Source organism: Barbus barbus (assembly GCF_936440315.1).
Source record: "Barbus barbus genome assembly, chromosome: 17".
Taxonomy (NCBI): Eukaryota; Metazoa; Chordata; class Actinopteri; order Cypriniformes; family Cyprinidae; genus Barbus; species Barbus barbus.
In genome coordinates, this window is record NC_136745.1 from 8,781,936 (window position 1) to 8,807,724 (window position 25,789).

Below are 25,789 nucleotides of genomic sequence, written 5' to 3' on the forward strand. Positions count from 1 at the left end.
TATGCATCAGTTTCCTTCTCCCTGAGGAGACTCATTCAAACCGATCTCACCCTTCTGTTACTGCTCCTTTAGGGTTTCATCTCATTTATTTGAGTGGTTTGAAATCTTGTTTTGGATGATGAGCATCTCAAATTGGCATTAATGTTTGTGTCTGTGTGAGGGTAAAAATGTGTATGTTTAAGACATGAATGAAATCTTGACCCAACTTTAACCCTTTCCTCAAAAGCCAGAGTCCTGCAGCCATCATGACCATATGACTACACTCCAGCATGATTAATTAATGAGATGATATTGGTTTTTTGATCTTCCCCAGTGCTTACTGTCATCTCTTTCTCTCTTTTTGTCTTTGTCTTTCTCAGCCTAAAGCTCCCGGTTCAGACTGGAGATATTCAGCGTCCCTCAGAGCAGGAATGCAAAGGTAAGACTTCATTGGTTTTGTCCTTTTTGTTGTCATCTGCTGAATGTGCCCTATTACTTTAAAGGGGTAAATAAATAAATAATAAGTAAATTTGCTTTCTATGTTCATTGTTCCAAAGTTAAGGAGGAATTATCACAAACTACATGTTCTGTTTTGTCACAAAATATGTACATATAAAGATTATATGTTGACCACAGTAAAACTACTACATAAAATGTGTAATAATGACTTATTTAAATGGATGAATCTGGTGAATGGAAGGAAAGAAAGACATATTACAAGACAACAATTTCCAGACATTTTATGGACGTAGTTACCTATGAAAACAACTGATGTTAATATGATCATGGAAACTCATGTGCACAGACATTACATTACCAATAAACCACTGGACCATGCTGAGTAGCATATAGTTATCCACCACTCATTGTGAATCAACCAATGGTCTGATATAGATGTAGCAGCCACTGAATGACCAGTACAGCTGTACAGAGACAATTTCCGTGGAAGCAGAAGTAGGTCACATGCGGCGATTGATGCCTGCAGCCATGTCGGCAAAACGATGGCAACGAAGGACATTGCAGACAACAGACTGGGCAGCACATTCACATATGCCAGGGCTATGTGTGTGTGACTGAATGACCTCCGATCTTCATTAGTGGTACACTGATTCCCTCCTAATTACAACAAGGTTTCATGAGTGCTAATGTAGCCACACAAATCATTCTCATGCATTAAATCAGATTCCTGTCTCACAATTTATGTTTTCAGAGAAACCGCAGTAAAATTAATTTCACATTTATGATGTTCTTGCTTTCTCTGTATTAAGGCAAATTTATGAGGTTTTCATTGATAGTTTCTTTGTAAAGTCAGTGGCTTCTTGTTAATATTTACTATTGCTCATTTTTAGAGTTTAGAATTTAAACAAACCCTAGCTCTCAAGTATTATAATTTTTTTGACATGCAAAATAGGTTGTGACATGACTTGCTGCTGTTACTTTAATAAGTGATAAGAACGGTTTTTAAGATCCACAGGGATACAAACCATATGCAGAGACCAGAATTATTTAAATCGCAACACACTAGCACAGTGTTTCCCAAACCTGTCCTGGAGGCCCCCCTGCCCTGCACCTTTTCTATGTCTCCCTTATCGAACACACCTGATTCCACTCATCAACTCGTTAGTAGAGACTGCAAGAACTAAATTGGGTGTGTCTTATTAGGGAGAAATACAAAATGTGCAGGGCAGGGGGTCCTCCAGGACAGGTTTGGGAAGCACTGCCCCAGCAACCTCATGGCAATGTGTTAAAAGACAATCAGAGTGAGATTTGCGAGGGCAAACATTACCTTTATTTTATCATTAGTCTCCTAAATATATTTATTTATTTACACCAAAGCCAAACAGGTTTATGCAAAAATTGCTTTTTGCATGTTAAACAGAGAAATAATCAGTGGAGAAAGCAATGACACTAATATGCAAGCAGAAATGAGCAGGGGGAAGGAGAGGCAGACAGAGTGAGAAAGAGGATGTTTGAACATTAGCTGAGGATCATGTATTTGGTCCAGTGTTTCTCATTAATAATGTATTAGCCTTACTGACTGCTGCTTCACAGCTCTTTAAAATGGCTTCCACACACACACACAGCATGTAATAGCAGCAGTAACCGCCTGACCTTGGGCTGCAAACATTCATCAGAGAAGGAGAGAGAGGGGGCAACTAAAATGGTGGTCTTCCACCCACCCCCCTCTGTTCTGCATGCTTTCTGTCTTTGGATAATTTTGGATGATAATTTTGGATAGGTTTTACCTGATTACTGGTTGATTGCAAATATAAGAAATGTCACAACATATTAATTCTTGTATTTTAAAATTCACATTTAAAATGACATATTTCTGTTGTGTTATGGAAGACTATGCCAAAGACTGGTGAATTTGCTCATGTTCATACTACTTACACTGAAGAGTGACTGGCATGCTAAAATAACCAAAAAGGGGGGATTAGCAATTTTATTTATCTTATGTATATATATATATAGATGCATTATATTGATCAAAAGAGGCAGTGCAGATATGCATGTTATAAAAGATTTTTATTTAGAGTAAACATTCTTTTTAATTTTCTATTTATCAAATAATCCAGAAAAAAGGAAAAGTTTACAGATATGTATAATGTTATGAACAAATTTTATTCTGAGTAAACATTGGTCTTTTGAATTTTCTATTTATCAAATAATCAAGAAAAAAAGGAAAAGTTTCCACAGTTTTCAACATTGACAATAATCAGAAATGTTTCTTGAGCAGTAAATCAGCATGTTAGAATGATCCCTGAAGGGTCATGTGACACTGAAGACTGGAGTAATGATGCTGAAAGTTTTTTTATCAAATAAATGCAGAAATCAATCAATCAATCAATCATTTTTACCAAGTCTATAATTATAAGTTTAGTGTTCATGCTAAATTTATTGATGGCAGTATGCCATAATTAGCGTATATAATGTAGAATGAGCTAAAAAAAAAAGTACTGACAGTTTAAGTCCAGCATACAAATCAACAGAAGCATTCTACAGCTAACTTCTGAAATGCATTTCTCCCCAATTTGTTATGATGTTGTGATGTTTGGAAACAAATCTAAGTGCTTCCTGTTTTCAGCCACTCTGAACACAGTGAGCTAATCCTTTCTTAACACACTTGCAGCTGCACATAGAGCAACAGAGAGAACATATGAAGCGATAATACATATGCGATAATAATAAAACATATGAAATCTCCTGCTTGGTTTGATTTTCTGCCACTGACGATTTTTAAGGCTTTTTCCTGACGCAGACACAAACGTGGATGTATATAGAGTCAACGTAAAATGGAGTTTTCAACACATTTTACTTCTGTAATGTGGCACATTTCAAATTGAAGCAGGATGATCAACTGCACAAATTACACTGATAGCTGTGTCTGTGTGTGTTTGTGTGTAAGAAAGAAAGTTTATGGTGTGAAATTTGCACAGGAGTGTAAACTTTAATCTCAGAGGTAGTGTGACTGCAGAGATGAGCATGGTCTAATCCTTAATCTCTAATCCAAGTTTCTAGATTCCAATTCTCACAGAAGACCTGCATATACCCACACTCAATCATTCAGCCCAGGTCAAACATAAACCCTACTTTCATGCCATTGTCCTTTATAATCTAGGACATTAGCTACTGACAAATCTTTTCTCATAGAGTGGGATCTGTGACAGTTTGAGTATGAAAAAAATTTACATTAGGGTAAAGAATATCTTCGTTTTGGATTTAAATTTAAGAAACCCACAAATAGAGCAGAATTTTAGTAGTAGTAGTAGTAGTAGTAGGCTACTAGTAGTAACCTTGAAAATTTTATTAGTATTAATTTAACAGAGCTCACAGCTTTTCAATGTTGTATTTCAATCAAATCAAGGTTTGTTATTTATTTTTTTCCTTTTTTTTAATAAAAGGTGAATTAATAGTTTTCATTCAAAAAACTTTCTCCTTTGTTTGTGTATAGTTCGGTCCATATGGAGGAGTCATCCGTGATGCAGGGTGCTCAAGGAGTTCTGGTTCAGAACTGGCCCACCGTCTCCAGCGCTCCTGGTAAGATATTGAATCTAAACTCTCTATAGCAGACACACTCTTCTCAGATGCTTCTCTGTTTCCTCTTCTTGAATTTTGTCTTGAGAAGAGATTTAATTAAATTGAAATTCCTGATGTTCTGAGCTGCTATCCACATTGACTTTATAGCTCTATACTCAACTCATGTGTATATTTTTTTGGGTGAGAAACATCTTAATTCAGGTTGATACTTAAATGAAACATAACTGAAAACCCATATTAATTCTTCAGATCTAGAGCAACCACTGAGTAATACAGTTTTCCTCTGAGTTTCACAGTTTCACTGATATTGCCCCTCAGGACCATCTATCACTCTATCAACCTGTGTCCCGATCTAGACAAACGCTCTCTTCTTTTCTGTCTCACATCATTCTTTCACTTGCATGCTTCTTTCGCTGCAGTCTCCTCTGCGTTGGCCTCTTTTGCTGAGCCGAGCTGCTGCAGTCATGCAGGATATAAGGAATATGACCTACATGAGGCTTCTTCAGGAAACCTAGCTGAGTAGTTCAGGGAGAAACTCAGAAACCACTATACATGAGTGATACCATAATCTGCCTTTTTTGTGCTATGTTGAGTAGTAACAGTAAATATGAATTCATAATGGAGGCAGCAACTCAAAATGTGTTAATGTACCCAAAATTAAGATTTATCATCATCATTTGCTCACCCTCATGTTGGACTGGAGGGAAAAATGATCTGGAAATAATGACATAATTTTGAGGATTCATAAATTTGGGATCTTTGGTAATATATAGTAGATAAACTATTGCACTTTTTCTGTTTTTAGAGCTTGGTAGTACAAATCACTCTCCTCTTTCACTGTGTAGAAAATACAAGATTTTAAATCTGTTTAAATTTTAAACAAGAGTTTACATTTTTATTTAGATTTTATGCTTCATGTCTCATTTTGTGTTTCATGGAATAAAGACTTTAAAGGGGTCATCGGATGCAAAAATCACTTTTCAAGTTGTTTGAACATAAGCGTGTGTTGGAAGTGTGTGTACACATCCATCCTATACTGATAAAAATCCACCCAGTGTTTTTTTTTTTTTAAATCCCTATTTTAAAATCCCCTTTCTCAAATCAGGTTGTTCTGAGGTTCCTGTCAGAATGACGTAGTTCTGTACAGGCCCCTCCCACGATGGTTGATTGACACTATCGTCTTACCTTAGACCCGCCCTGAGGGAGCTGTCATCCGTCCATTATTGTCGACTTGGTTGCAGGGGAAGACAAGAATGTCTCCGATTAAGCGATTGAAGTGTTTAGTTGTTGGATGTAATAATGAATATAGCAGTCGTCGTTTACTCCCGACATGTGAGCTGCTGAAGACGCAGACGATTAACGATACTTTCGCTTTGAAGTGAATGCGTCGATCCTGATCTGCCTAAATGCATCTATGTTCGCGCAAATCCTTCATGATCCAGCTTTATCTACCAGAAGAAGTGAGTATAAGGGTATAAGTGAGCATAATCGCCTTTCCTAATAATGTGCTAGATAGCCAGTTTCGCGGCTGAAGTTTAGTATGCTCCATAGGTATATATACATAGATGCCTCATTATCGACTGTTTCTATGGGCCGCGATACATAAGCCATCCGCCACTTTTGGAACGGTCTGCGAATCTTTGAGCGCATTGACTGTGTGTGTCTACAACAGCAAGTTATACGCTTGTATATCTTTGAATATTCATTGATTTTATGGTGAATGCGAGATGGCTGATGCGTCAACGTATCTGGATTGGTTGAATAGGGAGTCTACACATATCTATGGTCTGCTCGTCACTCCACGGAAGAGAGGGGCGGGGTCAGCAGACCTCACTAGGATTTAAAGCAACATGGACTAGATCAGCGTGCTGAAAACAGAGCTGATTTTGACAGGTTTAAAAAGGTGTTTTACACTACCATTGAGAAATTTTAACCACAGTATGTTATAGACTTTTCATTAAGACCATAAAGAATCATATCAACTTGTGTAAAATGGGCATCCGATGACCCCTTTAAAACAAAGCTGAAACAACATGAGGGTGAGTAAAAGATGCAAAATTGGGGTGAACTATTCCTTTAAAACTGCTATTGTACATATTGTACATTTTCTCACAGTCTGATCACAGTGGGATCCCCTGGTTTTAATGTTGGATTATATACGTTTAGCTCACTCAGGTGGCCTATCACAGCTAAGTGATGAAGTAGAGAGTGACACCGATTTCCACAGCTCTGACCAGATCAAGCATAAATCCAGTTTATCAGCTGAAAGAGGAAATGACACAGTCAGAGGGGATGCGGAGGTTATCTGCAAAAGCAAGAAAGAGAAGCTCAGTACAAAGCGGCGACCGAGAGAGCGTGGCGAAAGCACAGAGAGATGATTCGATTAGGAGATGAATATTAATAATGGTCAGCTCAGAGTATTTCAACACAAACACGCACACATTCTTTCTCACTCGCTGTGGAGATGTCTGCTCACGGTAATTAATCCACATTATTAGATTCCATTCCTATTTTGCCCATCTAGTCTCTTTCTCGCGCTCCAAATAATTGAAGAATCACATGTCTTTCTGTAGAAGACAGAGTCTCGGTTATTAATCAGAGATGTCTGCACACTCTCTGAAGCGCCCATAAATGGATCACCACAACCATCAGGGCAAAACATATTAAGATAAAGTACATTTTAAGTCAGAATCAACAAGACCATGCTTAGAATAACAAATTGCGTCATGTTGTAGGCTTGTATTTGTAGCCATATAATATTGATGTGGTGTATTGTAGAACATTATGTTGAGGAAATGACATCCGGTTACACAAATGTGATTAATTTTAGAATTACATCAAAACAGACTTTCACTTGTGGTGGTATATGATGTACATGACATGAAGGCAGCAATAAACTTCTGGATCATTACCTGGGTCACAAGGTCATACGTAGGAACCCGGATACAATTAATGAATATTTAATTTCCTAATTAACTCCACGTGAGAGTCACGGATGTCTAGGTTGAGGCTTGACCCTCTTGGATGGAATGATGATGTGACTTCTGGAGGTGTTAGAAATAATGAAAGTAATTTAGTTTCAATAAGATGAAAGGGAGAGAAGGAGGGAGAGAGGACAAAACGGGCACAGTTACTCGGGTGATGAAAGAGCAATTTGTTCTAATTAAGTCTCTGATGATGACTGCAAAAGCAAAGACTGGAAATGAATGAAATAAGCCTCTTTAGATTTTTAGCTTTCTCTCTCTGTCTCCATCTCGTCTTTCTTTCTTTCTTTCTTTCTTTCTTTCTTTCTTTCTTTCTTTCTTTCTTTCTTTCTTTCTTTCTCCTATTCACTGTTTATCTGTCGTGTTTACAAATCTTTCACAAGCTGCCAAGTCTCAGATGCTGCTTAGCTTTTTAACACATTATTTCAGCCAAAAATGGAAAATTATATATTATTTGATGTATCTACTGTATCTCTTTGTTCCAAACTTTATTTCTTCCGTAAAAAACAAAGAAGAAATTTAGCAAACTTTTAATTATATTAAGCTCCTAAAAGAAATTATAAGTGTATTCCATACTATTCTTTCTCTATATGTGACCCTGGACCACAAAACCAGTCTTGCATAGCACGGTATATTTGTAGTAATAGCCAAAAATACATTGTATGGGTCAAAATGATAAATTTTTCTTTTATGCCAAAAATCATTAGAAAATTTTGTAAATATCATGTCCCATGAAGATATTTTGTAAATGTCCTACCTTAAATATATTAACTTAATTTTTGATTAGTAATATGCATTGCTAAGAACTTCATTTGAACAGCTTTAAAGGCGATTTTCTCAATATTTCGATATATTCGATTTTTTTTGTGAACTCAGATTCCAGATTTTCAAATAGTTGTATCTCGGCCAAATAAATCACTTTCAAAATATTTTCCCTTATGACTGGTTTTGTGCTCCAGGGTCAAATATTATATCTTCTGAAACTATATGATATATTTGTGTGGTAAAACTGACTAAAACAGAGGTTGTTCACTGAAACCTTTCTCACTGCTGTAATGTTGCATTTATTTGGTTAAAGCCTGTTCAACGATGTTTATCAGTCATGTAAAACATAAAAACTATAGATGTTTAGAATCAAATATAAAATGCCTTTTCATAAAAAGATTTTTGCAGGATACTGCAAAAGGCAAAATTTACAGAGAATAATGAAATACATCTCAGAACTTAAATTATATTTAACCCTTTAAGACCGGCTGTGTCGTCGCCGACACACTAAACCAAGCTGTATTCATGTTACCGTAACTCTTCAACCGTTTGCACCATCACAATAATTCAAATTGCTCCTGACAGTAAACTACATGCGCTTTTCGGCAATATATTGCTTATTACGGTAATTTCTTGCGCTCCGTCGACAAATGACGGCTGATTTCCGGGAGAGCGGGGAGGGAGAATTTGAATGGAGCGATAGGGAGCGCGGAGTTTTGGATTGCATAAAATAATGAACGAAACAAACAAAAACATGGTGAAGGAGGAGTAAACAGCACAGGAGTCGATTGGGATGATTTTTGATGAGACTTTGGGAGCAGTCTGAGTGAGACTTTTTCACATGTAGTGTGTGCATCGCTATAATGAGTCCGTGCGTGTAAATGTATGGGTGTATGCATGTGCACGCATTTATATGCATGTATAAATGTATGCGTGTATGAACAAAAAAGCCTCCTGAATGAAAACTGTGCAACCCAGTGTCCCAAAACTACTTGTATATATGTAATATAGTTGAATTTTGAAGTAAGAAGTGTTGGATTATTTCGATCACGATTTTTCTCTTTTTTATAAATAAAAAACAGAAAATGTTTTACTGTTGTTTTTTATTTTTGTCTATTTAAATTCTGTTTACAAACTCAACACACGACATTAATGGTCAAAAACTGTACTTTTTTGAAAGCAGTCTGTTTTCTGAAAAAAATGACACCTTGCACTTGAAAATAGCACATTCTGTTAGAATTTTACAGTCAAATAAACAAAATATGTAAAAATGACCTATTTTACCCTTAGGTTTTAAAGGGTTAAGTGGTTTTAAAAAACAAGCTGAATCTCATATAACTTAAAAATTAATTCAAAATTGTTTAAATTAATTTCATAAGTCAAAGTCATGAAAAGCAAGCCGTGATTTATTGATTGTTTAATTTACAGTGTATAGTTTATGAATCATATGGACCATTAGTATTGTGTTTGCTGAGATTTGGAGCTTAACAGATGGACAGAGAGCTTGATCAGTAAATTATTGCATGTTGATTTTTGGCTGAACCAACATTTTAAAACGGTATAAGATGAGAAAAACTACATACACGAATCAGACAACACCGTCAGTTTTGTTGTCAGCAGCAAGCGAATCGGCATAGGTGGTAATGTGAATGCTCAGTAGGTCTGTGGAGGTGTAAAGTAGTGCTGGTTTGTTTTATGTTCTGCATTTTTATGAGCTTCGTTTTGAGCTCTGGCGTGCAAAACACTGGAGAAGCCAACGCCCCTGTCTCTCTCTCTCTCTGTCTCTTTGTTGTGTGTGTGAAACAGATGGGCAAAACTACCAAAGCGTAGATCTACAGAATTAAAGTAATGGAAATAGGATAAAGCATGCTGTCTGTCTCAATTTCTGTCTAACTCTCTTTTTGTTTTTGTGTCTGTCACATTTTCTGTTTCCATTTTTTTTTTTTCTGAAATGCGGTAAAATGTTAGAGTGAAACAGTGTGACAGAGGCAGAGGGCAAGTAGACAGCCTAAGGGAAAGAGGGATTGAGAGAGTGACAATGGGGGGGGGGGGGGGGGGGGGGGGGGGGGGGGTGACCGAGGGGGAGAGTGAAAGAGAAAACAGAGATGCAGAGAGGAGGGGGCTGTGACTGCCTCTGTTGCTAGGGGAGATAAGTATTTGACCATTGGAGAGAGAGAGCGTTCTGTATTAGTTTCCATCAGTGTCTCTGCCTCCTCCAGTGAAATCTGGCTGTGGCAGTTTCCACGGCAACCATTCATACCAAGAACAGTGTGCTGGAAGAGTAGAGGGAGGGTGAGAGAGAAACAAGTGAAGGAGAAATGCAAAATGGAGAGAGAAAGATAGGAGAGGTGTGGCTGAACTAGAGAGTTAACAGAACGTAATATAAAATAAAACAAATTGATAAAGCTGTTCATGTAAGGGGAAGAAGGAGGTTTAGAGGGATGAGGACAGGTGAAATGGGGACAGATGGATGAAAAAAATAGAGAAATATGAGAGTTTTTCTCACTTTTGTCATCTCAGTAAAGCTATATGAATTGAGAGAAAAATATTTTTCTACTGTGAATGTGATTGTTCGGTTAAAGCAGGTTGGATGAATGGAGAGATAAATGGATGAGTGTATGAGTGTGACCTATCCTGATCTTTCTGTTTAAAGATCATCTCTACAGGTGGGCCAACCTGCACAGCCCACAGGCTCTCATTTCAGCTACAATGCCATATGGCACACAGAAACACTTGCCCGCAATGCAACGCACATTCATACTCACAATCTGACACAAATACTCTTACTGTATCTACAATGAAACATGCCTGTATTTTATTGACAAAAAGCTAGTTCAAAAGTAAAAAAATCAAGACAAAAGGAGTATAAATAAAAACAGTCAGAGGTATCGAGACACAATACCTCAAAATATAATAAAATAATATAGATGACACAAATAAAAAAAATGTCAGCAGGTCTTACTGATTTCCTGTGATTTTGTAGTAATTTTATGATTTTGGTTTTATCACTCCCTTTAGTCAATCAGTGACACAGAGGAAAGACTGTGCAAGAGTATTTGTGTGTTGTAGGTCTAGTGGAGTTTTCCAGAACACGCCAGGGGCTTTAGTCAGCTCAAAAGGGTAAACTGAGGACAATCCCTCTCTTTCTTTCTGTGTTGGTGTTTGTCTCCATATCTTTTTTTTTTTTCTTTTTTTTTTAGGCCTTGAAATATGAGGTTGAGATTCATGCATTCCTTTATTTATTTATTTATTTATTTATCTGCCTTCATGGAAAACAGGGTTATTGAAAATTACAGCATTATTCTTAAAACATGCAGTTATTACAGTGAGAAGAACTGTTCTTTACACACACATGCACTGCTGTTTTGGCAGGCTCATGAGAAAGCGTGTGGTGCCATCTGGCACATATTTTAACAGGATTACTAGAGCCTACCAAGGTGTGCCCCCCCCCCCCCCCCCCCCCCCCCCACACACACACACACACAGACACAAACTACAGTGTGATTATATTCATTCTGCACAGACAATCAGTACCACATGCACATATCTAATTAATATTGTATGCCCACACATGCTTTATTATTCACGCACAGAGCTAATAAAAGTTAATCAAACTTTCTGTTACATATTTAATGTGAAAGCATGCAATTTACATACACATAAATAACAAATTGTGAACTGTGATTCATAAATAGACAGAACTATTGTTATATTTTAAATCAGCCAATTTTCTGTGCTTCATGCAGCAAAATCATGAACACAAATCTGCTGTCGTCTGCTCTTATGCATGCACATACACATACTGCTTCAAAAGTGGTGTGGTCTCATCTAAAGAAACCCATAATTCCTTGGCTCTGCTGTGTTGCTCAGACATCTGCTCCTTCAGGAGTTTAGCGTTGAAGTTTGGCTCATATTTCATCCTCAGACTGCCCTTCCTCACCTCCTCTTCTGCATTATGTAAGACAGCACTTCACTGCTCCTTGAGAAAGAAGAGAGATACAGGGATAAATAGAAAGTAGATGGGAGAGGGTCGGCAGACTCATGTTGTTTTCTTAATGATGAGACGATTCGATTTTCTCCCCATCATCTTTTTATGAGCTGGATCTTACACTGGCCATAATAATCATGCCCTTGTCATGCAGCTTATTAAACCTGTGCCATTATCTGCTAGCAAGACGTGGGTGTCTGTGCAAAGACTGCATTACACGAAAGGTCAAGGCAAGATGGAGATATGCAGAGGATGTTGTAGTCAGTGAAAATGTATTGGAAAATTATTCTTAAATTGTATTTTGCAAAGATACTAGCTACTCCCAGATTAAAACAGATCTGTAGCAATCTGTAGAAATAATGAAGAAATAATATACAGTTAAGGTCAAGAGTTTACATCCCCCTTTCAGAATCTGCAAAATGTTAATTATTTTACCAAAATAAGAGGGATCATACAAAATGCACGTTATTGTTTATTTGGTACTGACCTGAATAAGATATTTCACATAAAAGATGTTTACATGTAGTCCACAATTTATAAAATGACCCTGTTCAAAAGTTTACATCCGCTTGATTCTTAATACTATGTTCTTAACTGAATGATCCACAGCTGTTTTTTGTTTTTTGTTGTTTTTTTTATTGTTAGTTAGTTTGTTTTTTGTTATAGTAGTTCATGAGTCCCTTGTTTATCCTGAACAGTTAAACTGCCTGCTGTTCTTCTGAAAAATCCTTCAGGTCCCACAAATTCTTTGGTTTTGCAGCATTTTTGTGTATTTGAACCCTTTCCAACAATGACTGTATGATTTTGAGATCCATCTTTTCACACTGAGGACAACTGAAGGACTCATATGCAACTATTACAGAAGGTTAAAATGTTCACTGATGCTCCAGATGGAAAAACCATGCAAGAGCTGGGAGGTGACAACTTTTTGAATTTGAAGATCAGGGTAAATTTATCTTATTTTGTCTTCTGGGAAACATGTAACTATCTTCTGTAGCATCTGAAGGGCAGTATTAAATGAAAAAATATATATATATAATATATATATATATCTTTAGGCAAAATAAGAAAAATGTACACATCTCTGTTCAAAGGTTTTCACCCACTCAGTTTTTGAACATGCTAATTTGACAGTTTTGAATTCAATGTAAATCAACTTAATAGCATTGCTACTTTTAGTTAGTTACTCCCTAGCACTAGTGAATTGTATGCCTTACACGGTCAGAAAGATAACTAAAGAAAGAGAGAAACAAAATGGGAGGGCATGGAGAGAGGGAGATTAGATGTCATGAAAGAGTATGTGTGAGAGTGAGAAGAGAAAACAAAGCATTTGGGCGTTTAGTTGTTGTGTTGGTGAGGGATTTGGAAGGGTTGTCAGTTCCCCAAGGACTCATAATGGATGCTGCCTGTTTCTTATTCTTATTTCAAACCCACAATCCTGAATACAGACCTTTCACTCGCAGATATCGTAGACAGAATGGTTCCGAGGCTGTAATCCATCTTAATCTTCACCGCAACATTAGATACAGACAAAAGGCAAAGTGCAAACAAAGACCTGCACACAGATATGACGCCAAAGGTGTTGTCTGTAATAAATTAAGTGATGTTGTGGTGATCCAGTGTCATTATAAATTAGATTACTTGCTCATGAGACAGAGAGAGAGATTTTCAGCGTGCACAGGGGATGTCAAACATAGATCAGACCAGCTACCACAGTAATTTACATTTAAAGACATGAGTGCATTACATTCTTTCCTACTGTTCCATTTTTGTGAGTGAAATTTAACAAGATAAAAATGTGTGGTGGGAATTAATGGTGAATTTTGTCTGTATATGAAAGACGGTTGGAGAAGAGGGTTGGGGGTGAAACATTTTTAAAGTAAATGTGGCCAATTTTGAGTGTAATGCATAACAGTTTGTAATGCAAAATCAAATCTGAACTATATACTACACTTTTTTGCACTTTTTTGAAGTTGTAAATAAAGATTATTGAAGTAAAACAGACGATTGAAATACTAGACTAGAAAGGAGGAGAGAGATGAAGATTTTAAGTGTGTGCTTCTGTTGGTCCACTTCTCATTGTGTGCACTATATATATGTTAATTGAATATGAACAGATAGGGTTTGTTGTAATTTTTGATAATCCAGCGTTTTCCTTCTCCCAGACTAAACATTGCTGATTCACTGTGTGCCCTCTGGAGCTCTTTACTGCAGCACAGAGAAGACAGAGATAGTTTATGTTTATAGAGTGACAAGTGTCTTCCACCATGCTTATTTCAGGGTCCAGATGACCTTTATCATTCCTGAAACATGGAGAGGTCCCTCTTAATGTTTTTATTACACATATTGACTGTTAAATTATGCTTTTCCTTATTTCTGTTTTTCCTAATCGTCATGGGATATTATAATAGATTGTAATAGATGGTCTCTTTTTCTCTTATAGATAATGAAGGTGGAGAGGTCTCTCCCCCCGTAGGCGCTGGAGTGGACAGCAACAGTTGGCATTTTCGATACGGGCCGGGTCCGGGAGGCCCTCCACATCTGAAACCTGGTGAGGTTCCTCCTGAAGCCTTTATCATCCCTGGTTCTCCGGCCATTATTTCCATCAGACAAGGACAAGACGGAGATGACAAGAGCGACTTTATTACCTTTGGAAAAAAGGAGGAGGCCAAGAAAAAGAAGAAGAAGAAGAAGGAGAAGAAGGATAAGCGGGAGAAAGGGAAAGATGATGATGATTAGAGAGACAGAGGAAGGAGTTTAAGAAAGAGCTGATTTTTTAAGACAGAAGTCTCAACGAAAGTCTGTAGAACAAAACGTGTTCTTATTAATTCTAAAATCCATATTCGGGGCTAAAGCAAACATTTTCTGTTGGATCTAACTGATAAATTTGGAGTATTTTCTGTCACATCCGATCTTTCGGCTTTAAGCAGATAGCTTCCCCTTCCTCTTAATGAAGTAACTGATTAATGACACCTTGATGAGGTTATATGATTGATTAATATTCTCGCATGCCACTATTCCGCATAAAATGTCCTTCAGACTCATGTTGGTACGTCTGTCTTATTCATCCTCCTGGTTTTTGTTTTCCAATCTTTATGATAGGGAGACAAAATCTGATTTGTTTGTAAGCTGTGTGCCGCTTCACGTGTGCATTCGTGGTAAAATAGAGGAAAAAAAAAATAAGAGGGATTCAAAATTGAGTAAAGTTAGACATTATGGAAGAAGGACACACACTGGTGTAAATACGCAGGTTGGGCACCACTGTATGTAAAGCAGTAAAGACGCTGAATTAACGCTTTTGCTCATTCACTTCTACTGGTGTGGGATTGAAGAATCCTCCTTTAAAAAAAGAGACTTTGAAACATTTTCACTTATAAAAAATCTCACATCATGGACAAAAGAGTGTTTTATCAAAAAAAGACAAAAAAAAGTACACCGAATGATGGAATGCACTATTATTTTGTTGCTTTCATTTTGTTACCAGCAGATGTTCTCCAAGGCATAGTATATATGTGAGCAAATAGTCCCATATATATACACATACACATATATAGACACACACATCTAGTGAACAGGGTCAACAATCAGTGAATCTCTATAGCGACTCCCAAAAACTCTCCAGGTCTGAAATGTTTCTAACCTGGTTGGCCTTTTGGTTAACCAACAGTTGGAGAGGTACGCTCACAAGTCAATATCATGTAAAGTTCATAAGAAATCAGCTCTTCAGGAGCCTGGGTATGTGCTCTGTTGTTTATATGGATGGCTGAGAGAATGTTTATGCATTATGAACAGTATTACTGTTGATTCACCAAACCTTAAACACCTTTGACCCCCTAAACTATCCTTAAATACCCTTTGTAGAAAAGGTTATGCCATGATCTTTTTCTGTGGCATTGCCCCATACCTGTAGTTTCCCTACTGTCCTTGACCCTGTCATCCCAACCCTAATTTTGTGCCTGCTTTCTCAGCTCAGTATGTCATACACAAAACCTAGTCGCCTCCCTTCTGCTTGCTGTTTAGAGGGCCAACACACCCCAAGAGCAAAGAACACAGCATATTAACTGGGGCTTTTCAAATTCGAAGGGCAGGGTTTTTTTGTGTGCCGTTTTTATAAGCTTTAAGTGAACTTTATTGCTACTGTACAGAGCTTCTGTCTATCTGTCTCTTTCTTGATCTCTCTGCTGGGTAGGCTAGCTCTAGACATTGTGGTGTACTCATGTAGTATGGAGAAATGCAGACAACGCCTGTCAAATCCCCCCCGCAGAGAACAGAAGCCCCTCCCACAGCACTGTCATATGTTAATGATCCAGTGCTGTCCAATCAACCTCAGCTCTGTCTCTGTATAAGACATTGTATTTTCTGCTGGTCTCTCATCGGTTCATTCTCAGACAGAGGAGGAATGGGAGAAGACAGATGTGCAGCTTAGGCAAGGGGTGGAGATTAATAGAGAAGAACTTTGGGGTGAAAATAGTAGCTTGCCAGTTTGAACCGATGTTGAGGATGAAGTGTGTAATTTCAGTGCCAGTAGCAGCACCAAAATTGCGCCCCATCTGCCTTTAATAGATCCAGCCATTGGTTTTGAGCTGTGTCAGGCTGATTGGGTTGCTCAAACAAACAGAGCAAGGTTTTCAAAGACACATCCAGTGTTTACACAAGTATCTAAACCTAAAAAAATACACAAATCATCTGTACAGATATAAAAACAATCAAGTGTTATTCATTTATGATAATTCAACATTTTGCATCAATAATACACTACAAAGATCAGACTGTTGTCTCCACCCCATGCCTTTTAGTGTCTGATTACAGCGGCAGTGGCACGTCTATGTTCTGATGCTATTGGTTCCCTCACTTGCCTGCCTACATTGTTGCCACACACCCAAAAACATCTCAAACCAATGTCACAATTACTCAAACGTGATTGCTGCATGACCTTACCATAAAGAAAACACTTACTATATAGATATATATATGAATATAGATATAGATGGCTATGATTTTACTATTTTTGTTTATAGTTTTTATTCATTATTCACACAAGAGATTTCTGTATGTACCGTCTCTGAGCCTTTTGCATATTGACACCTCTGCACCGACTTACAGTGGACAGTTATGACGTTACTAAACCTTGGTATTTGTAAATGCTCTATAGTGTGATGCCCTGAAGCTCTCGTTTTTATCCTATTCTTTTCATTTTAGTTTATGAGAACAAAAAAGAAAGACAAAAAAAACAAACTTTTGTGTTTGGCTTTGACATACCGATCAAACTAGCACTGTATATTGTAGCTAAATTATGTATGATGATTCTATCCCTACTCTTTCACTTCTTTGACAAAGAAATAAAAAGAAAAACAGGAGAAAAAAAAACATCCTGATGTAAAATACAATATATGTAGTGTATGCTTGTATCTAGTGAGCTTTCATGCTGTCATTCTTTCTTATTGTCTGGTGGTGATCAGTAGGTGGCGCTGTGCAGTTCAACTGAATGGCGCTCATCTGTTGTAAAACCCTCTTTTGTACACCTGCTCATCAATATGTGATGGTGAATTAGTGACCTTCATTCTTTTTTTCTCTTTATTTTTATTTTATTGTTTTCATTATGATGGAAAAGTGGTAATGTGTTTTGTTTATAAATCACAAAATAAACTTTTCTTTCTTAAGAATGTGAAATATTGTCTGTGTTTCTGTGTCTGTGAGCCAATTGTTGAAATTATGATGATGATATGCTTTAATCAGAAACATTTATTTATAATAATATTTTGTTTACTGTCTGTCAGCAGCCAAAAATACATGGCTTTGGTGTACAATCTAGAACCAAACTGCAAGGAACTGCTAAAATTTCTACTGCAAGGAAGTCTGGAGAAGCGAGAGAGAGAGAGAGAAACCCTACTTGCTCTGACTTGATATTTGGGTCATTTTATAATTGAGGTTACATTTAGTGTATTTTGATAATAATTTTATTTTTTTCTGACAATATTTTTCAGAAATAGATTTAATCCATTAAGATAATATATATTATAATCTCACACATATATTTTGTGGACCCTTTTTTTTTTTGGTTTGCTTGAAAATAATGGATCAAAAATGTTAGAGATTCTCTAAATTAAATTAATTTCTAAACTGCATTATCTAATATATTATTTAAATACTTCAGAATGTAAATATATTTCAAATAAGAAAATATTTAATTGTACTCATGTCCACAAAAATTCTTAACACCCCCTGAAAAAAAAAAAAGGTTATCACAAAACCATGTGACCAGTATTATGTGGTGGACATTTTGGAAAATGAGCTCTTAGTTTTTTGTTTTTTTGTTTGTTTTTCTCCAATGGCCTATTGTCAAGGAATATATTAACTGCCCATCAGCTATGTTGGGTACATTTTTACATTGTTATGCTTTGCAATATTTTTATGATTCTCAATTCAAATAAATGTTAAAATTTGAGGTTAACCTGATCAAGACATTTGGTTGGCCAGACAAGACCTGTCATTGAACTTTTGACACAAAATGGTAAAATTGTTATCTGTCAGTCCACACAGCTTGTCCATAACATAGTTGACAAACTCACCACCAGGGAAACAGCTTTTGTAGTATCAAAATTGTATTGAAAATTAATATTGGCAACTAACAGATAGGTTACACCAATAACATTTATCAACTGAAACCAACAGTTGATTTATTGGGAAGGCATATAGTTTTTACACCTATTCCTGATGTGAAATATGCCCTAAATTATAAAATTACTATACTATACTATACTATACTATACTATATATATACATATAAAGCAGTCAGAAGGCTCAGATTCCCCACACTTCTCTCTGCTCATCTGCGCCTCAGTGTTACTCTTTGATGACAGTAATCATGATTAGAATTCACTGAGAGATTTCCTAATGCAGACGTCTTTCCCTGAAATCATGCTCTCTCCAGCAGTGTCTGCTGTTCATGCTAATGATGGTACTGTTTCCAGCACCTCTGTGAGGTTAAAGGGAGGTCATGTTAAAGATGTGTGTGTGCCATTTATGCATTGCTTGTTATCTTTCTTTGATTTGATGCTACTTCCAGCCATTTAACAAGTGGCATCTCGGAACAAGTTGTTTGTTCTGCTCCATATATTCAAAATATAATCTAACATCAGAGAAAGTGAGTGAGTGAGCGTGTGTCTGTGTTGGTGCATGAGGGAGGTTCAAGGGTTCAGCTTGTAATTTTGTCTACAGAAAAAAATATATATATTTCTTTCTCAGCACCCTCTCTTTTATTTGATCTTGGAGGCTGTTTCTATGGTTACTACAACGATGGGACGAATTTCCATGGCAACAATTCAATTCAGAATTCAGTGTCTGAACAGACATAAAGGTGACAATAAGGAGAGAGAGGTACTGGAACAGATTGTGTTACTATTGCTGACAGTCTCATAACTTCGTAGAGTTCTAGAGGCTCCACCCATTTAACCTCATAAACTAGAATTGTTCTCATGGGAGCTGTATACTACACCCAGAAGCAGTTATTTTTGGGTCGTGACCAGTTTGTGTTTTAAATATCTTCTCATTTCTGCTGCTTGTGATGAGAAACAAACATACAACATTATAATGAGATAGTGATGGCCAAAGGCAGTAGAGCTGCATTACAGCACAGCAGGTCACAAATGCAGCAGTAATAAACTAAAACTAAAACTTAAACTAAACTAAAATAGATATTAAACTGAAATTCAGGACAAGAAGATGTCAATATACAGAGAAACATAAAATAAATTCTGCTAAATTGTACGGATTATTCTGAAATAAAACTACAAATTAGTATCACAGTATCATACCTTTATAAATCAAATGTATATTATTAGTACAATCATATACAGTGAGCAAAGGCTATTGCTGAAATTTACTGAGCTCAGGACATAATATTCATGGGTAGTTCCACCTTTAATGAGCCTTTACCAAGTGTTCCTGTTTGTCCTCCAATGACAGCAATTAATGAAAATGCTTTTAATTTAAATCTAATCATATTCTTTTGAATTATTTATATATTTTTTTAAACTTATTTTTAAATTTTCAGTGTGGTCATTAATACTCTTCTGTAAGTATTAATTTAATGAAAGGTAATCAGGCCCATCAATGACTGATTCATATCTGCTTTCTGAAGTGAGGTTTCCTTGATGTTATGCTTTATGTTTTTAGCAGTACACACATTGTGTACGGTCACAGCTAAGCCTAGGACACCTTTCCATAACAGTTCATCAGGGATCTTTGGTCGGGGAGTGAGGTGAGGTGAGGTGAGTGTTTTTGTTTTTTCAGTTCTGCTCTTTAAAGCTTGAATGACTCAGCATGCATATCCTGCTGAGACTATGCACTTGCAAATCAAAGACACAGTGACAACTAAATAAACAGTTGCCATAAATCAGAGATGAAACTCTTGCACAAACTGCCATCCACCACGGGGAGTAGAATAAAAATACAGGTTAGAGCATTCACCTTGATGTGCACTTTCAATCACAACAGGAGTTAGAACAGGAGGGCTGTGCAAGTGTTTAGTGTATGTACACTTGTGGGTTCCTTAGGAAGTGAAGCTGAAGAGTAAGAAATATGGTGTAACAATTAAGAGTGCAAAGGAAAACATATTGGTCCTTTTTTGAACATTATTCTTCTACTCATATTAAAGCTAACGTGTCATGAACTCCATTCAGATGATTTCTTACTAAAGGTGTTTACTAAAGATTATGAGATACACTAAATATGTATGCAGTGTATGAAGTCTGTAAAACTGAGAAAACATTTCCATGGACAGGACATGTGAAAATGAAATGTAAAAAAGTAACATTCAAAATGTTAAAAACTTTACTGTAAATGTCAGTATAATTTAGTTTTATAATGCAGTGACAAGGACAATCTTGTCTTATTAGATTTCTGAGCAAAACATACTTTGATACAATCGCATACTCCTGTAAAATGAAAAAAAAAAAAGTCAAATTACAATTTTACAGTTTCAAAAAATTATTTCAAACTGAAGGTTGTATACAGCTTTCATATAAGACACTTTTTATTCTTGCCAACAGATGTGGTAGATGCAGTAGATAATGAGCATTCAAACTACAGGCTTCCATGGTACATAGATGAAAAGGTTGAAGTTTAAATGTTAAAACGTATGAAATTATTTGACAGATGAAATAAGGCCTAGTTGCATTTAATTTATTTTTATTAATAAACAATGAGATTAAACAAAACAAACAAACAAAAACGATAAAACTTTTTGGAAATATGACAATTTTATAAAAAAGACAATTTACATTTATATATGAAACTATATCAAATAAATTCATAAAGTTCATAATCAATTTTACTAATACAACTCTAGATTCAACGTAAATAATCACATCTCTTAGACTGCCAAAATGGACATGGATGTCAATAAAAAAGGTGCTGTAAACTGTTCAGGAAACCACTTAATTGATGACATTATCTCAGCCTTCAGTGCTGTGTGTCTTTATGATTCTTGTTCATAACTAATGAATATATCCTTTCTTTTTAACACCCGTCTCAACATCTGGTATCTATATCAATGAGACTGAAACAAACACATTGAGATGCAGAGTTTGCTTAAATTTCTGTGCGACTAAACAGCGCCACTGCCTGTAAGCATTTCACGATCTGTGTGTTTGAGGATTATGGATTCGGAATAAGGAAATAAGTAGCTATTGTTTAACTTTACCCTGTCCTTTATTGCCTGTTTTATACCTTTATTATTAATTGCGAAATCTGAAGAAGAAAATAATGAGAATTCATTCAACTGTCATATGCTCAAATGACAATGCAAAATAAAATAAAACAATTAAGTGGGGAAGATTAGGCTGGGTATTTGTCAACTTTAATGTATAAAATGTATCATACAAAACTGAGAAGTTGACAATATGTATTGATATATGAGATGTGTTTTTACAAATGATAGGCTATAGTTTAGATTAGGTCATTTAATTTTGCAGGTCCTCAAATCAGAATGACGAGATTACGTGATAGCATTATTCATCACTTTTTCATTCTGAATTCATTAATCAGTTTTATTTTAGTTCTGCTTGGTGTGCAAATAATGATTTTATCGTGTGTGTGGGTGTGTATTTTAGTGCTTTTCAAAATTGATGCGCCCTTCCTATTTCTTCATTGGCTGCGTTCCATTTGACTTTTAGACACATGCCGTGTCCAAATACTCACTCACACTTGCGGTCTTTGCACTTGACCACTTGACTCCTTATTTATTTCCTGTATTTGGCCCAAGTCTTTATAGCGCATGCAGACCACGTGTAGAACTTTTCATTACCTGCTGTTTATAGTGTTGTAAAAAGCAAGTGTTTACAGATTTATTTTTAGTTTCAACTTTGCATTTTAAAATAAACTTATAAATGTCTGTTCAGTAGTCCTTATAGCAGAAGACAATTTAATCTGTGGTGCTTCTAAATAAGTGATAAAAAGAAGTTCCAAATGTTATTCAAAATAAAAATAGACCTACTTATCTTTGCACCAATAAAACGTGCAACACTTTGCTTTACCAAATTATTTGCTCGTTTTTGACCGATGGAGCGGGTCTGCATTTCAGGCAGCTCCACATACCACAATGCACCACAATTATGATGTCACCGCACGCAGATCGCGTTTAAGTTACCTACACCACAAACAACTGATATATTACTTTAAAAAAATATTAAAACAGCCCAAGCATACCTATATACATATAGAATGCTGCATAAAAAATCCTAAAGAGAAAAAAAGCAATTAATCAACTCCATAGCGGATTTTAAGTGATCTTATGACCTTACAATTCAGGTCATTGCAGGGGTTTCGCCAGTAGTGGGAACTCGTGCAATTTAGGCCTAATCAATAACGTACATCCGAGTCAACGAGACGAGAGGGAGGGAAGTTAGCAAGGAAAGGGCATAAAAAATCTAAATGAAACACAGTCAGTGACCGGCAATCAATAGAGGTTCGCCATCATGGAAAGGCCACAGCATGGTGGGAAAGGAAGGAACCGTGGAGGCAGGTGCATATGTGAAAGTCTTTGGTATGAAAACACCTGTCGTACTCGTATGTATGAAAATACATTACATTTCAAATCTGGCACATTTGAGTTCACATTTGTTATTTATAATGTTGCTGGTGTAGCACGCATATGAATATACATTGCATTTCAAAAGTCACGTGCTCCATGGCCTCCTATGTTTTTGACCTTTTGATGTCACATTTCCCCCCTCTTTAGTTATCTGTTATGTTGCTGTATTTTTATTTATTTATTTATTGCTTCTGTGTATTTTAGTCAACAACAAAAAAAAAAGTCAACCCATTCTTTGGGGTAATTATCGATTTTACCACATTAGCCTACTCCCGATTTGTAGGTAAGTACAATAGGCCACTGTTAATTAGCATTAGTATTAAAATAATAATATGCATGCTTATATTTGAAATTATTGTTGTTGTTGTTTGTTTGTTTGAGTAATACAGTTCTCTAGAATGTCACAATGTAGCAAAACTTTTGGTCACATGCACACAGTTTTTCTCTTTACCATTGGTGGTAAAATGTCCTATATGGTAAAGAGATAAATGTCATCTCAAAACATTTTAATTTATAACTGGTTAATATAAATGCTTGAATTTATTTTACGGTCAACATTAACTTTGTATTTCAATTTTGGAGATTTGTGGAGGATATTATTTCCCTTGAAAATATATTGGTTGATCATCATCAACTTGTACATGTTAAAGTAATATTTTAGTTTTACACTGCAATTTAGCAGTAAATCCACACTGTTCATCCCCATTTTCTGTTTTACAGAGTATCCCAGATTCAACAGATTTTTTCAGAACGTGTTGTATAATAACTGTTCTGCATAATAACTACAACAACAACAATAATAATAATATATGTTCAGGCTCAGCCTCGCTCTACATCTGGCATGCAGGTGTGTGAACTTTTCAAGTAAAGATAAGTGCAGGCTGAAGCAATGGGCGTGGCGAAATGTAGGGGCGTGGAGAAAGGTCTTGATGATTGGTCGACAAAGCTGTCTGTCAAGCTGGTGTGGGGGTAGGGGTAGTTTTTGTTGTAATGATTCACCTTTCGTAACGCTTCCTTTGAGCACGCCCATTGCTCCAGGCTGCAGCTACCCCCTTCTCGAACTGTTTGACGTGAGACGCAGGAGATTACCATGTATTTCCAGCCTGACTCACTGCGCGCCGCTGCTCTGCTCCATCTGCTCTCTGCTCCTCTACTCAAAAGTGGAACAGCAAGGATATATGGCCAGTAGTGAAATATAGCTTATGTATTTTAACAACATAATGCAAAATACGGTGACACGGCCGGCCATGTGAGTTAAAACAGCACTAAACCTAAAAGAATAACTTCAACAAATGTATCCTGTCTATTCGATTCGCTCTCAGAGTGGGAATCGTTTCCACCGTTCCCCAGGTCCTGACTCTTAAAAATTCAATAAGCAGATTTTTTTTAGGTAAAACGTCTTTTTCATAATTTGCTGTATTGTTTCATAGTTTCATATTGTGTAGTAGACGTATTTTGTGCGTTTTCCATTGTATTTTGAAATGTTGCAGGCTATTCATTAATAATTGGCTTATTAAAGAGTTGTTGCAATACCATTTTTCTTCCACACCTGAGCACCTTTTGCTGTGCTTCAGGTAACCAATATATGCTGTTGTTGTAATATTAGCTGGTAACTGGCGAGCTCTTTGATGCGCCTGTTAGTATTTGTTTGTGTTGCATAACATGTTTATGAATTTGGGGGCAGAGCAATGAAGGGAGGTGTGTGTTTGTCTCACATATCAAAGTGTGTTTCTCAAATCATCGAGCAATTAGTCTTATGAAGTATGTGGCAATAATAAGCTTTCATTTGAAAATTTTTACAGTGCTCTCTAAATTCTAATGTTAGTAAATTTTATTTTGCCAGTTTACATTTTTAATTGTAATTCACAGTTGGAGAGAGAATCGTTATTGATATTCGAGTTTTGTATTCGGTCGAGTTTTGTATTCTCATCAATGTCATTAATATGGAATTAACTTCTAAAGATATCAATCCCCAAGGCAGGCCATTTAACTTCAAACATAAAATAGAATTTATATTTATGAGAGAGTGGCGCGTGGCGCTGTCCATGGTCCTGCAGTGAGTCGTGTATTATCGTTTGTTATAATGCAGCTCTATACTCTCGTGGCATATTTGAAGCTGAATTTCTGGCATTTGTGTCCTTGAGCATTACTAAAATATAGCACATTGAGGCAGGTCGTTTTATGAAGTCATTTAGTGAAAGTAATTTTCTTCATCCTGTCAAAGATGTTGATTTCTTTTTTCATTTAATAAGCACATTGCCGCTGTTCAGTAGTAAACCGTTAAATATATCAGAGGCATAACGAATGGCATAACTCTCTAGAGCACTGCTCTGCTGTCCTCCGCCAGATTCGCTTAAAATATATTGTGCTCCGCTGTCCTCCGCCTGTCCGCCATATTCGTTATGCCATGTGCAGAGTTTCCATCTTGCGTTGTTATAAAACGCCAACAGTTACTCATTTTAAGATGGTTTTCTGACCGTTTTCTGGTTGCACTTCAGTCTCAATCTCCAGATTTAATGAACGTTTACTTTTACAGAAAATCTTTGCTTGTTCAAAAGAGATGAAATTATTTGAAGTTTCAGCCATTTCCAGCGCGTATCATTCCTCCAAGTTATGAAGTAAGTCTGTTGTGGATTATCTTAAATGGACTGATGAGAAAAAGCAATTCGTTCCAGTAAGGTTAATGATATTTATTTATTTATTTATTTTTAACATATTAAGCGCGATGGTATACATTTGAAAATGTGCATTTTTTTCTATAAGAAAATGCATTAATTGCCGTAATGTAATGTGGAAATGAATACTTTGGGATGCCTGTTAGTTCTGTACACTCTTAAAAATAAAAGATCTTTAATGGTTCTATGAAGAACCTTGAACATCCATGGAACCTTTCAAATGCAGAAAAGGTTCTTTAAAATGTTCAAAATAGTTTCTATTAGG

The 25,789-nt window shown here is 36.3% G+C and overlaps 1 protein-coding gene across 12 annotated transcripts in view; it reads left to right on the forward strand.

Moving 5' to 3' along the window:
* The window catches only part of LOC306883675 (protocadherin alpha-C2-like), a gene marked incomplete at its 5' end in the record, with an annotated part of 145,195 nt that extends 127,771 nt beyond the window's left edge, over window positions 1-17,424 (forward strand). For all 12 annotated transcript variants that reach the window (XM_079439057.1, XM_079439055.1, XM_079439056.1 and 9 more), the window contains 3 exons: window positions 360-418; window positions 3,935-4,020; window positions 14,201-17,424. In XM_079439057.1, coding sequence (XP_079295183.1) covers window positions 360-418; window positions 3,935-4,020; window positions 14,201-14,496 — 441 coding nt within the window. In that variant the 3' untranslated portion in view covers window positions 14,497-17,424. The remainder of the gene's footprint in view (window positions 1-359; window positions 419-3,934; window positions 4,021-14,200) is intronic.
* Between the last annotated feature and the right edge of the window lie 8,365 nt (window positions 17,425-25,789).